The sequence below is a fragment of the Colobus angolensis genome, unplaced genomic scaffold (assembly GCF_000951035.1).
Source record: "Colobus angolensis palliatus isolate OR3802 unplaced genomic scaffold, Cang.pa_1.0 Scaffold10, whole genome shotgun sequence".
Classification (NCBI taxonomy): Eukaryota; Metazoa; Chordata; class Mammalia; order Primates; family Cercopithecidae; genus Colobus; species Colobus angolensis.
The window spans coordinates 15082804-15095149 of NW_012110919.1; the positions used below are offsets into that span (position 1 = coordinate 15082804).

The 12346-nt window shown below is 44.3% G+C and overlaps 1 protein-coding gene across 1 annotated transcript in view; it reads right to left on the reverse strand.

Moving 5' to 3' along the window:
- LOC105506884 (tetratricopeptide repeat protein GNN) overlaps positions 1 to 12346 on the reverse strand; it is an 86186-nt gene that overhangs the window by 36029 nt on the left and 37811 nt on the right. The window contains exons 8-9 of the mRNA XM_011935165.1: positions 8066 to 8264; positions 6976 to 7154 (exon numbers count right to left, since the gene is read on the reverse strand). Of these exons, the coding sequence (XP_011790555.1) occupies positions 6976 to 7154; positions 8066 to 8264 (378 nt within the window). The remainder of the gene's footprint in view (positions 1 to 6975; positions 7155 to 8065; positions 8265 to 12346) is intronic.

The window sequence follows — 12346 nt, forward strand, 5'->3', positions numbered from 1 at the left end:
GGGCGACAGAGCGAGACTCCGTCTCAAAAAAAAAAAAAAAAAAAGGGAATTCGAGACCACCCTGGCCAACATGGCGAAACCCCATCTCTACTAAATATACAAAACTTAGCTGAGTGTGGTGGTGCCACACCTATAGTCCCAGCTACTCAGGAGGCTGAGGCATGAGAATCACTTGAACTCAGGAAGGGGAGGTTCCAGTGAGCCAAGATCACGCCACTGCACTCCAGCCTGGGTGACAGAGCAAGACCCTGTCTCAAAAAGAAAAAGAAAATATGGGTGAACAAGACAACTGTAAAAAAAAAACAAAATCATGTCTTTTGCAGGAACATGGATTGAACTCAGGAATGGGAGGTTCCAGTGAGCCAAGATCACGCCACTGCACTCCAGCCTGGGTGACAGAGCAAGACCCTGTCTCAAAAAGAAAAAGAAAATATGGTATATATACACTTTGGAATATAATGCAGCCATAAAAAAAAAACAAGATCATGTCTTTTGCAGGAACATGGATGGAACTGGAGTTCATTATGCTAAGCAAACTAATGCAGGAACAGAAAACCAAATACTGCATGTTCTCACTTATAAGTGGGAGCTAAACATTGAGTACATATGCACACAATGAATGCACATGCAACGAACAACAGATATTGGGGCCTACTTGAGGCTGGAGTGTGGGAGGAGGGTGAAGATCAAAAAACTACCTATTAAGTACTATGCTTATTATCTGGGGGATGAAATAATCTGTACACCAAACCCCCATGACATGCAATTTACGTATATAACAAACCTGCGCATGTACCTCTGAACTTAAAATAAAGTTTATTTTAAAATGGTAAACAGATTTGAACAGACAATTCACCAAAGGAGATGTACAGGTAGCAAGTAAGTATACGTAAAGATGGTCAACATCATTTGTTACTAGGCAATTGCATATTAAACCAGTAATGAGATACCACTATACACCTATTAGAATGGCCCAAATCCAAAAAACTGACAAAAACAAATGCTGATGAGGATGCAGAGCAACAGGAACTCTCATTCATTGCTGGTGAAAATGTAAAATTTTGCAGCCATTGTGAAAGACAATTTGACAGTTTCTTACAAAACAAGTATATTCTTACCATACGATCCAACAATTGTACTCCCAGATATTTACCCAATTGATTTGAAAACTTGTGCACACACAAAAACTTGCATGTAAATGTTTATAGCAGGTTTATTCATAATCACCAATAACTGAAATTATCCAAAATATCCTTCAACAAGTGAAAGAATAAACAAACCATGGTAAATCCATACAATGGAATATTATTCAACAATAAAAATAAATGAAGTCTAAACCATGAAAAGACACAGAGGAACCTTAAATGCACATTAGTAATCTCCACAATGGTATATGGCTGCCCTGCTGATAGCTTAGAGAAGGACAGTGGTGGCAGAGATGGAGAAGTGAGTAAGTTTGAAAAACAGGAAGTAAAAAATGTCAGGGCTCATTGATGAAATAGATTTGGGGAGGAGGTAAAGGAGAGGAAGGTGTCTGGGATGACTCCAAGGTGAGAATTACAGAGACAGTTCCTGGGAAAGAACCTGATTTTGGAAGGATGTTCATGAGTTCAGTTTTAGACATGTTAGGTCTCAGATGTTTTGGAGACCATATCCAAGTGCAGACTTACATAGGCAGTTGGATACACAGGCATCATGTCTCTGAGCACCTCCATCACTTGCTTGCACATGCCACATCTGCTCCCAGTCTGTCTCTCCTAGTCTTTGACACAGTCCAGAAATGCAGCTTCAGCTAGAATTGGATTTTCTTCACCTTGATGTGGTCCAGGGCTCCCGCCAAAAACAAGAGTATCATGCCACAGGAAATCTACAAAAACTAACCCAAGCCTAGAAGCTGTCTTCTAGGCTCAAAGCCCTCTCTACCGGTCATCAGTCAGAGATGCAACTTCCCTAGATGAGTGCCGCAAGGAAGGACAAACCTAGGCGCCAAGTAGACTGGGCAAGAAGCACCCAAGGAGATACAAGTTCAAGACTCCAAACTGCACATCATTTCCCATCAATCTGTTATGTTTGTTATTCTCAAACCACCAGAGGGAGCCAAACTTCACGGTCCAGAGGGAAGAACTAGGCGAGAGGAATGTCAGCATTTGCCCAGACCTCTTTATTATAAAAGGAGGGCAGGGTTGAACTGGCAGGCAGCTCCCAGGATGGCACACTATAAAACGGGATTTCTCCCAGAATTCTTTGAAAAAAAATAGTCCAGTTAAGGGTCTTACCCCCAGCAGCAGCAACAAGGAGCGAGGAGCGGGAGAGACATCAGACACCCTTCCAGTCCCCCAGCCAACTAATGAGACTGAGGCACCCTCAGAAAACTCTGGGATTTTAAAGAACTTTCCAGAAGCAGGCAGCAGTCAGAACTATAAGTAGCCTATTTATCTCTCAAAGCAGCAGGGGATAATGAAGAATGAGACCCTAAAAAGGAATCCTTAGTCATTTCCTGCATGGGGCGTGAGGCTAGGCACTGTGGTTGGGAGGATGCTCCCACGGACCCCAGGAATTGGAGCTCCCTTTCTACTTTGAAGCATGCCTGCCTGGAAAGTTCTTTACCCGATAGCGGGATCTGGCCCTCCCCTCCTCAAGCCTCTTCTTCCCACTGGTGGGTTTGGGGGAAGGCGTTTTTGTCCGACATCCCCTTCCCCATCTATCTGGCTTCAGTGGTGATGCCTGACTCTACCTGATGCTCTGGACCCTAAACTCCTGCCCGCACCTGGGCCCCCAAGTCCCAGCTGGGTTTGCACTTCCTGAGGCTGCTTGCTGTCCCCTCTCTGATCCACGGTCTTCAAATGTAGAACACAATGGATTCCCCTTTATTTTCTCCAAACCATTTGTTTGTAACAGACTTTTACTAAAAATCTCAAGTATCAGAGTAGGGCTTCAACACAGCATAGAGAAGATGGTAACTCAAAATGGAATCTGAAGATATTTAATTAAATTAATTTAGTTGACATCCATCCTCCCTTGGAGGAATTTTAAACTCTCAGTCCCAGTTTTCCTCCTGCCTCTCTAACCCCTCCTTCTTCCCCTTGCTGTTTCCTTCTCCCCTGCTCAGCCCTTGGAGTTTTCTCCCAGGCCCACTTCTCTTCTCCCCTTCCTTGACAATCTCCTTCCCTCTCCTGGCTTCCATCCCAAAACAGGTATGCGCCTCTGGCCTGGCTCTTTTCCTCTGAGCCCAGTGATTACCCCCTCCTGGCTTTCTACAGTGACTCCAAACTCCACATGGGTTCTGTCCCCCCAACCCCCTCTTTGGGAGTGTGTCCTGTTTGGCCCATGGCCGTGTCATCTACCCGGTCATTCAAGTCAGAGCCGTCGGAGTCATCTCTGACTCCTCCATTTTTTTGCACCTACTTGATGATTGCATCCTGTGGATTCTATTTTCAAACCTTCTACCCCACCTTCTAAGCCAACATTGCCAGCCTTCTGGGTTATTACCACTAGCAGCTCTTTGTGACACCACACTTGTCCCTTTTTGTTTCATTCTTTACACAACACCCAAGGTGACCTTTTAAAACCAAACCAGGGCCGGGCGCAGTGGCTCAAGCCTGTAATCCCAGCACTTTGGGAGGCCGAGATGGGCAGATCACGAGGTCAGGAGATCGAGACCATCCTGACTAATACGGTGAAACCCCGTCTCTACTAAAAAAAATACAAAAAACTAGCCGGGCAAGGTGGCGGGCACCTGTAGTCCCAGCTACTCAGGAGGCTGAGGCAGAAGAATGGCATAAACCCGGGAGGCGGAGCTTACAGTGAGCTGAGTTCCGGCCACTGCACTCCAGCCTGGGCTACAGAGTGAGACTCCGCCTCAAAAAAAAAAAAAAAAAAAAAAAACCAAAGCGGTTACCATCTTACTTAAATCCCTGATGGCCGCCCACAGCTGTTTGGACAAAGGCTGACTCCTTAGCATGACCTTGGTACTTGGGCTCCTGCCTGCCTCTGCAGCCTCAGGGCTCGCCTTCACTATCCACCCTCTCTTGTAGCCATGCTGAACTCTTCAGTTCTTCAGACTCACTACGCTCCCTCTCAACTCTGGATCTTCAACCATGCTGTTCCCTCTCCCTGGAATTCTTTCCCCTTGTCACTTTGCCAGATTCAAAACAAGGAGACACCTCCCTGCTCTATGTTCCGTGCCACCACCATTTTGAACATCTCCTCTCAGGCCAAATTGCTTTTTAACGTCTGTCATTTACACCTGACCATAAGCTGCCTTAAGCAAGATCCGTGTCTGTCTTATCATTGCTACATCCTTGGCATCTAACACCATGTATGGCACAAGCAGGCCCTCAGTTAGTAGTGTCAAATTAATCTGGAGGAAGGTCAGCATTTGTCCAGACCTCTTTATTATAAAAGGAGGGTAGGGTTGAACTGGCAGGCAGCTCCCAGGATGGCACACTATAAAACAGGATTTCTCCCAGAATTCTTTGAAAAAAAAAAATAGTCCAGTTAAGGGTCTTACCTCCAGCAGCACCCCAGGAGGGCGAATTGATTCAGGGCTGTGTGTGGCTACATAATCATGATAAGAAAACATGTCTGGGGAGGTCCAGATAGCTGACCAGGCCACTGTAATACCTCCTACGGCTATGATATGAGATTCCTGCTGTAATTAAGTCTTGTTCTGATGAATCTAACAAATTTCTCTATTGCTTTGGTGACAAGGACTTAACCTTGTGACTTCTACTTTCAGCAACTCACAAAGAGAGAAAAGTAAGCCCATACAGTCCTGGAAGGACTTTGGGGAGAACTCCCCCAAATGGTCATGGGCTGACTCTCCCAGCCAGGGTGGGAGGTAAGGTAAGACAGTGAAGAGCTACAATAAGTAGAGAGGCTGGATCACAGTCTTGCTTTATGAAACTGGTTCAGACAGACAAAAGGAGGCCCTGGGAGAGATGAGCGAATGGATGCCAGAGGCTTCATGGAAGTAAATTCTACAGGACTTGGCCATGATTGAATCTGATGTATGTCAGAGGCAATTATGGAGGTCAGGACTCCCTGCTGAGAGGCCCCTGGGGGTCCAGAGTAACACAGACACGAACCAGCAGGATCTTAGATATTGATACAGGTTACATCACGTTTACAGAATCACCAGGAGAGCTATACGATGTTCCCCACCTAATTCTAACTTGGCTCATTTACATCCAGGAAATCTTTACACACTGAAATATTAGGTGATTTCCTCCCAGTTTCAACTGTCAGCCCCTAGCCCCTTCCATCACCATAACAACCATGCTATGATAAGCAATTGCAGCGTTATCTGGAAGGACCTTTACCCCTGTTGGAGGTTTAGTCTTCCTCTGGTTACTGTTCAGCTTTCTGTGACAAACAGAACCATCCCCTCCTGCCCCCTTCCTTCCACTCCCCTGCCCCGCATCCCTAAGCACTGACACACTTCCAGATAGATCCATGTCCAGACAGATCCTGGCTGCATTCCACACGCGTGTATCCTCATGAGGATTGCCTGGGTTCTTCCACGTGGATGATTGCTGGGTCAGACAAATTCCGGAATTAAATCATACACGACAATAAGGATCAAGGCAAAGTCTAGATGTTTAAGGATCAAAAGGGGTACAAATGTGGTGAAGCCCAAATCTATTCCCATCTGGGAGACCTCAAGCAACTTACCTGTCTGAGACTCAGTTTCCTTAATTTCAATCAAGATATTACTAGTATTATAGCAATTTTATGAGAATTAAACAAAATGACATATATAAAGTACTTAACTCAAAGCCAGATACGTAACAAATGCTCAAAATCTGTTCTGATCACTGAACTGTAAAGCCAGAAGGATTTCATTTCCTTGTTCATTGCTGTGTCAGTGACTCCATGAGTCCAGGGAAGGTGCTGAGTTAATACTCGTTGAAAGAATGAATGAAGGCTATTACTGTGTTTAATAAGCCAGGAAATGCAGAATGAAAGAGAGAGAGTGAGAGGAGAGAGGGCAGGCAAAGGGGCTTGCTTATGGAGAACAAAGAAGAAATATTAACCAAAGTGCTATCCAAACCCAAGCCAGTAAAGCGGAAGGTCAAAGAATAGCTGTCCTCATTTTGATTGAGGACACCTTGAAGTATTGTTTTCAATACTGAGTGATGGAAAAAGTTGCTGCTACCATCAGCAGACAGAGGGATCATGGAAAACACAATTTGGGAGAGAAAATCCTGAAATAATGTAGGTTTTCACCTATTTAATTTGAAGTGTTAACTGCTCACTCAGGAAAGTTGTTAATCAAGCAATAACACTCTTACTAGCTCTCATAAAAGAGGGGATGTACCTGGTACTCCAAAAAGAGGTTCAAGCTGGAAAGACAGAAGGTGCCAAGGCTGTGGTTGAAGCCACGAAAAAGTGGAGAGACAGAAAGAATGTTAAGGACAAACCCCTAAAAAAGTCACTGTGGCCTAGTGCAGTGGCTCACGCCTGTAATCCCAGCACTTTGGGAGGCTGAGGCAGGTGGATCACGAGGTCAAGAGATCGAGACCATCCGGGCCAACATGGTGAAACCCCATCTCTACTAAAAATACAAAAATTAGGCGGGCGTGGTGGCATGTGCCTGTAGTCCCAGCTACTTGGGAGGCTGAGGCAGGAGAATCACTTGTACCTGGGAGGCAGAGGTTGCAGTGAGCCGAGATCTCGCCATTGCACTCCAGCCTGACGTCAGAGTGAGACTCCATCTCAAAAGAAAAAAAGAGAAAAAAGAAAAAGAAAAAGAAAAAAAAAAAGTCACTGCAAGAAGATAAAGAGAACCCATTGCAAAATTAACACTTTTTCCTGATTTCTTCTCTTCAAAACTTGTTGGCTTCCGTTGTAGAAAGGAGTAATCAGGGAGGTCTGTTGGATTGATCAGAATTATGTGAGGAAACAGGAGAATCATAACTTTGGCCACTCTATATCCCACCAAAATGGACTACTGAAAGATTGCGACTCACATACCTGAGAGTATACAGCTCTTCCTCATTGTATGGCACTGATCTGCTTTAATCTTGGCCACTGAGAGTAAGTAGGCCTCAGAGACATCATAGCCGGCCTCCAATAATACATTCCAGAAGTGAACGAGGTGCAGCCTTGTCCAGAAGCCCGGGCTTTGGATTTTTGATATAAAGTCTGTGATACTTGTGACATAATATATTAATAGATATAATTTTAGTATTTCAGGCCTTAAAGGAAGCTCTTCTACTTACCATATTTCAGTAGCCTGTTCATAAACATCTTACCTAACATATCTTTTGGAGGTCAGATAAATATGAGCCTTTCACTCTTCAGCAGTCAAAGCCAATTCTCCTGATCCACCCAGGAAACCCCCTCCTCTGAGAAGGCTCCCTGGGTCTACTAGGCAGAGCACCAGGCCCTCCCTCTTCTGTGCTTGCAACAGTTCATTGCGTCATTGCTCTAGTGAGGCATTACCATCATGTATAGTAATTCTCTGGCTCCACATCTTCCCCCACTAGATGGAAAGCACCTACAGGCTTAGAGCTATATCTATTCACTTCTGCACCCTCAGGGCCTAGCAGGTTGTGGGAGACAGGATCGGTCATAAATAGATGTTTGCTGAATTAATGAGTAATAGGAAAAGAAGAAAGAGACAAGGAAGGGAAGGGAGGTGGGTGGGAGGGAGGGAGGGAGGCAGAAGGAAGGGAAAGTAGTGTAGGGAAAAGAAGGGAATGGAAGGGAAGCAGATAGCAGGGTCTAGCAAAGCTTGCCCAATCTTTTACCCTCTTCCAGCTCTCATCCTTGCCCTCCTCTCTCTGGAATGCCACTTAACTTTGAGAGGACTCCATATAGAGTGAAGAGGAGAAATGAACACTCTGCAGAGCCTGACAGACCAAGGGGAGTAACCCTGGAGACCCAGCAACCACAGAAGTTGCTGCCAGAGGATAGTTCCATCTGAATGAATGAATGGGTGGTTGAATGGATAAATGAATGATACAACTTGTTCAAGGGAACCATGGGTATCTAAACATAGAACCGGTAAAAGAGAAAGCTAAATCTGCCTAAACACAATGATAAAAATGGCAAGACTTACCTAGGGCTTGAGAGAAAGCCGCACAACCCCCGCAAGCATCCACTCATTTTCATATGCCATGGCAATTCTTGATACACTCTCCAGAAAGAGGTTTGCCGCTGGAAGTATCTGATCAACACTTGGTGAAAATATGTTTTCTTGCGATTCATTGGGCTCTGAAATGAACATGGACTGCTTTCTCTGACGGGAGCGATTACACCTATTTAAACATCAATTACAGTTTAACGCCTCTGACTTTTTAGTACATGAAAATACTACAACAAAAATATGACAACTCTGTGGCTGCAATTAGATAAATAAAAGTCAAGATAGCCGGAAAAAAATTGTATCTTATACATCAGTCTGAATTTACCAAAGAATTTGTTCTAGTTACGTTTGCTGACCTAGAATTAGAGAAGTTTGTGGGCATGTTGATTTTCCATGTTAAGTCTTTCCCCTCCCCCAAGGAAACATTTTCAACCTACTTTTCTACTTTGAATATACACTATGGTTACTGCTTAAATAAGCACTTTTGAACATTTGAGAGTGTGCATTTTGGAGAAGTTAAGCCATTGCCTGGATCTCATATGAGCCAAGGGGTAGCTGGCAAACAAATGGCAAATTTGATATTGGAGCCAGGACTACTATATCTTCATTTCCAAAGAGAAATGGTTCCAGTAGATCATACTGCCCAGACATAAGCTTCTCAAAAACAAAAGCGTTTGTTTAACTAAATCCTGGTGATCTCTAACCTTGAAAACTAAAATAGCAATATTTTTAAATTTTCTGCTTGTCACTTTTTCTTGCAAGATAATGGAACACACAGCTAGGTGGCACACCAAGCCCAGCTCTTCGTAAGAACTCTAACCAAAGGGGAACTCACTGTTTAAACAACCATTCTTCATTTCCATTACATGATTTCCAGGTCACCCACCCATACGGAGAGACCCCGTGTTATCTGGTCTAAAGTGTGCAGATGTGCCCAGACAGCAAGTGCAGTGCCTAACAGGCCCCTGCAAGAAAAAAAAAAACTCCTCTCCTCCACTGTGTGTGGCAAAACTATGTGTGTGGTTATAAATCGGGAAAGTGGGGTGGGAATGAGGGAAAAAAAGAACTGGCATAAATAGTACCTGGGTTCAAGATCTGGAGAGTTAAACACAATACGTAAAGTATGGAAAACATTTTCATAGAAAACGCAGCATTTAATTTAAAATAACCTCATGAGGAGGATATAGATATGCATTCCCATATGGCAAAATCAGAGAGACAGGTGACTTACCCCTGGTCAGCACACGACCAGTAACTGCAGAAGTAGCAATCCAACCTTCTAGTTTAATGTCACTGCTCCTCCAACTACACATATGATGCGAGGAATGGTTTGAGCCCAGCATCATCTTTCCGTACACAGTGCAGCACTCAATGATAGACTAAATGGCCACTGTTTACGTGGTGCTAGATTGGTGGGCTAGATTATGCTGTACTGATAGACAACCCCCAATCTCAGTAGCTTAAAAGAGCAAAGGTTTATTACGTCCATCACAGGTTGGAGACTGGGAACTCCAATCCAGGTCTCCTCCCTGTGGAACTGACAGAGCAGTCGCCATCTTGAATGTTGCCAGTGGCCACTTAGTCACAAGGCCCCAGACAACAAGGGGGGCCAGGAAGTGTTTTCCATGGTGGGAGGGGGAGGGGGGCTAGAAATATTGGCATTTGGCTCAAATGGCCACCACTAGTGCTTATTGTAGTGCCAGATCCTGTACCTTACATGAATTAGCATTTTAATACCCTCAAGGCAAATACTGTTATCCCTATATTGCAGGTGAAAAACTGAGTCTTAGGGAGGTAAGTAAGCACCTCGCGTCAGGTCACGCCAGTTCTGTCCAACTCCAAAGCCATTGCTCTCCACAAGAAATCATTTCTAGTAAGATGCCATGGTGATTTCCAGAAGGAGGGAAGGTGGGTTCTGTTTGCCAAACAGCATGCAGACCTGAGCATGAGATGAGGACAGGGACAGGGAGTAATGAGGCTGCTCATGTTCCAGAGACCACGGTGCTGTGTACAGGTGGCTCACACTTTCTCTCCTGTGCTCAGCCCTCCAGCTCCTGATTCCAGGCAGATACTTCAGGCTGAGGTTTAGTACTGAGTCTCAAAACAATAGAGATGAAAGCTGCTAGAAACAGCAGATCCAAAAAAACAGCAGCCAGGGATACCTGCACATTCATTCAGTAAACATCTATTCAGTGAAACTAGAACAGGTCTCAGGGAATTCAGACTTGCTTGAGGGTGCCTGAGATCTTTAGGCCCACATAATTCAAGATCACCAGTTGATTTTTTATCGCATTTACTTAAAAATTTGCCACCGGGCAAGTTGGCTCATGCCTGTAATCCTAACACTTTGGGAAGCCAAGGCGGATGGATTACCTGAGGTCAGCAGATCAAGACCAACCTGACCAACATGGAGAAACCCCATCTCTACTGAAAAATACAAAATTAGCTGAGAATGGTGGCACGTGCCTGTAATCCCAGCTACTCAGGAGGCTGAGGCAGGAGAATCACTTGAACCCAGGAGGCAGTGGTTGCGGTGAGCTGAGATGGTGCCATTGCACTCCAGCCTGGGAAACAAGAGTGAAACTCTGTCACAAAAAAAAAAAAAAAAATTGCATCTGAACACTTCAAAGCTGGCAATGTGGATTGGTTTGACCAATAACCACTGCTTGATCCTTACAAATAAATTCTGCAATGAAAACCAAATGTGGCTATCATGATCAGTATTAACAAGACATAATGGCCTATAGGCAATAGAGGAGCATTTCTCAGCTTTGCAGCTCTCCTTTGCCCTATTCCTTTGCAGCCACACTAATATGCATGCATCTGTGTATGCACACACATACAAAGTGTGTAAGACCAAACGATCCTCAGTTTTAGTAACAGAAAAGAGGCTGCTCCATCACAGCCTAGAGGTCAAAGGGTCTCTCTAGGTTAGCCAATTTATGGTAGGAGTAATTTAGGTTACAAATTGAGTATAATGCTAGACAGGCCGTTAATTTCACAGGCAAAATGGATGCAGATGCATGTGACTAAAAGAGACCAGCTTACCTCAAAATGATTGATATGACATTTGGACAAGAGTCAAGAAAGAGAGCCCTTTACAACAACAACAACAACAACAAATCCAACATAGTGGATTCAAGTACTACAGTTCTGGCTTTTGGATATTTTCCATCATTGGAGGATGGGCTTATTTCTCCTGCCCAGGCCACATGGAGGTGAATTATTGCTATTACAATTCCTGATGCTATTCACAGCCTGATTCTGCAGCATGACAATTTTTTTTTTCTGACAGTAGTGAATACTGTCAGCAGTGCTTTATGTGTAGGTACACACTGCAGCAAATGGGGTGCAATTCACACCCAGAATTTTAACAACCACACCATGACACTTTAATCCCTGCACCACCAAGGGTATTACTGCTCTCAGGCAAACGGAGAAACTGAGCACATTGCAAACCATCACACAGCAAGTGAACAGAAGAGTGCCCATAAATCTAAGAGCATCCTCATTCCTAGGCCTGCTCTCTCCTCCACATCACATAACTTGAGATAGTAGGAATGATTACAATGTAGGAGGGAATCAGTATAAAGGATTTATCTTGTTAAAAAGGAAAGTAAAAAAGAACATAGTAAAGTTAAAAAGAAATTTGCATGAGCTTGGAATCTTCCCGGTGACTGTGATTTAAAGACTTTTCAAGTCCTTAGAGCTGAAGCGCTCTATGCAAGTAACTGACAAACAGTGCTCTGCTCCTAAGTCAGGTGTCTGTGACTGCCAAAGTTTCCTGGGTGCAGCCCTGCAGTCCTTTTCAGTAGGGGATACGAATTCGATTTCAGAATTAGAGAAGAGTTGAGAGGCTACAGCAGGCAGATCACCTGAGGTCAGGAGTTCGAGACCAGGCTGGCCAACATGGCGAAACCCCGTCTCTACTAAAACAATACAAAAGTTAGCCAGGCATTGTGGTGGGTGCCTGTAATCCCAGCTACTAGGGAGGCTGAGGCAGGAGAACCGTTTGAACCCAGGAGGCGGAGGTTGCAGTGAGCCAAGATCACAACATTGCACTCCAGCTTGCGCAACAAGAATGAGACTCAAAAAAAAAAAAAAAAAAAAAAGAATAAGAAAGAACCTTGATAGAGGGTACAAATTGCTACATAGTACGCAGGCAGAAGAACATTTCATGCTTTTATTTTTCCAAAATCAAATCTGGTTCCCATTAAAACTACAATGAGCCAGGCACGGTGGCCTGTAATCCCA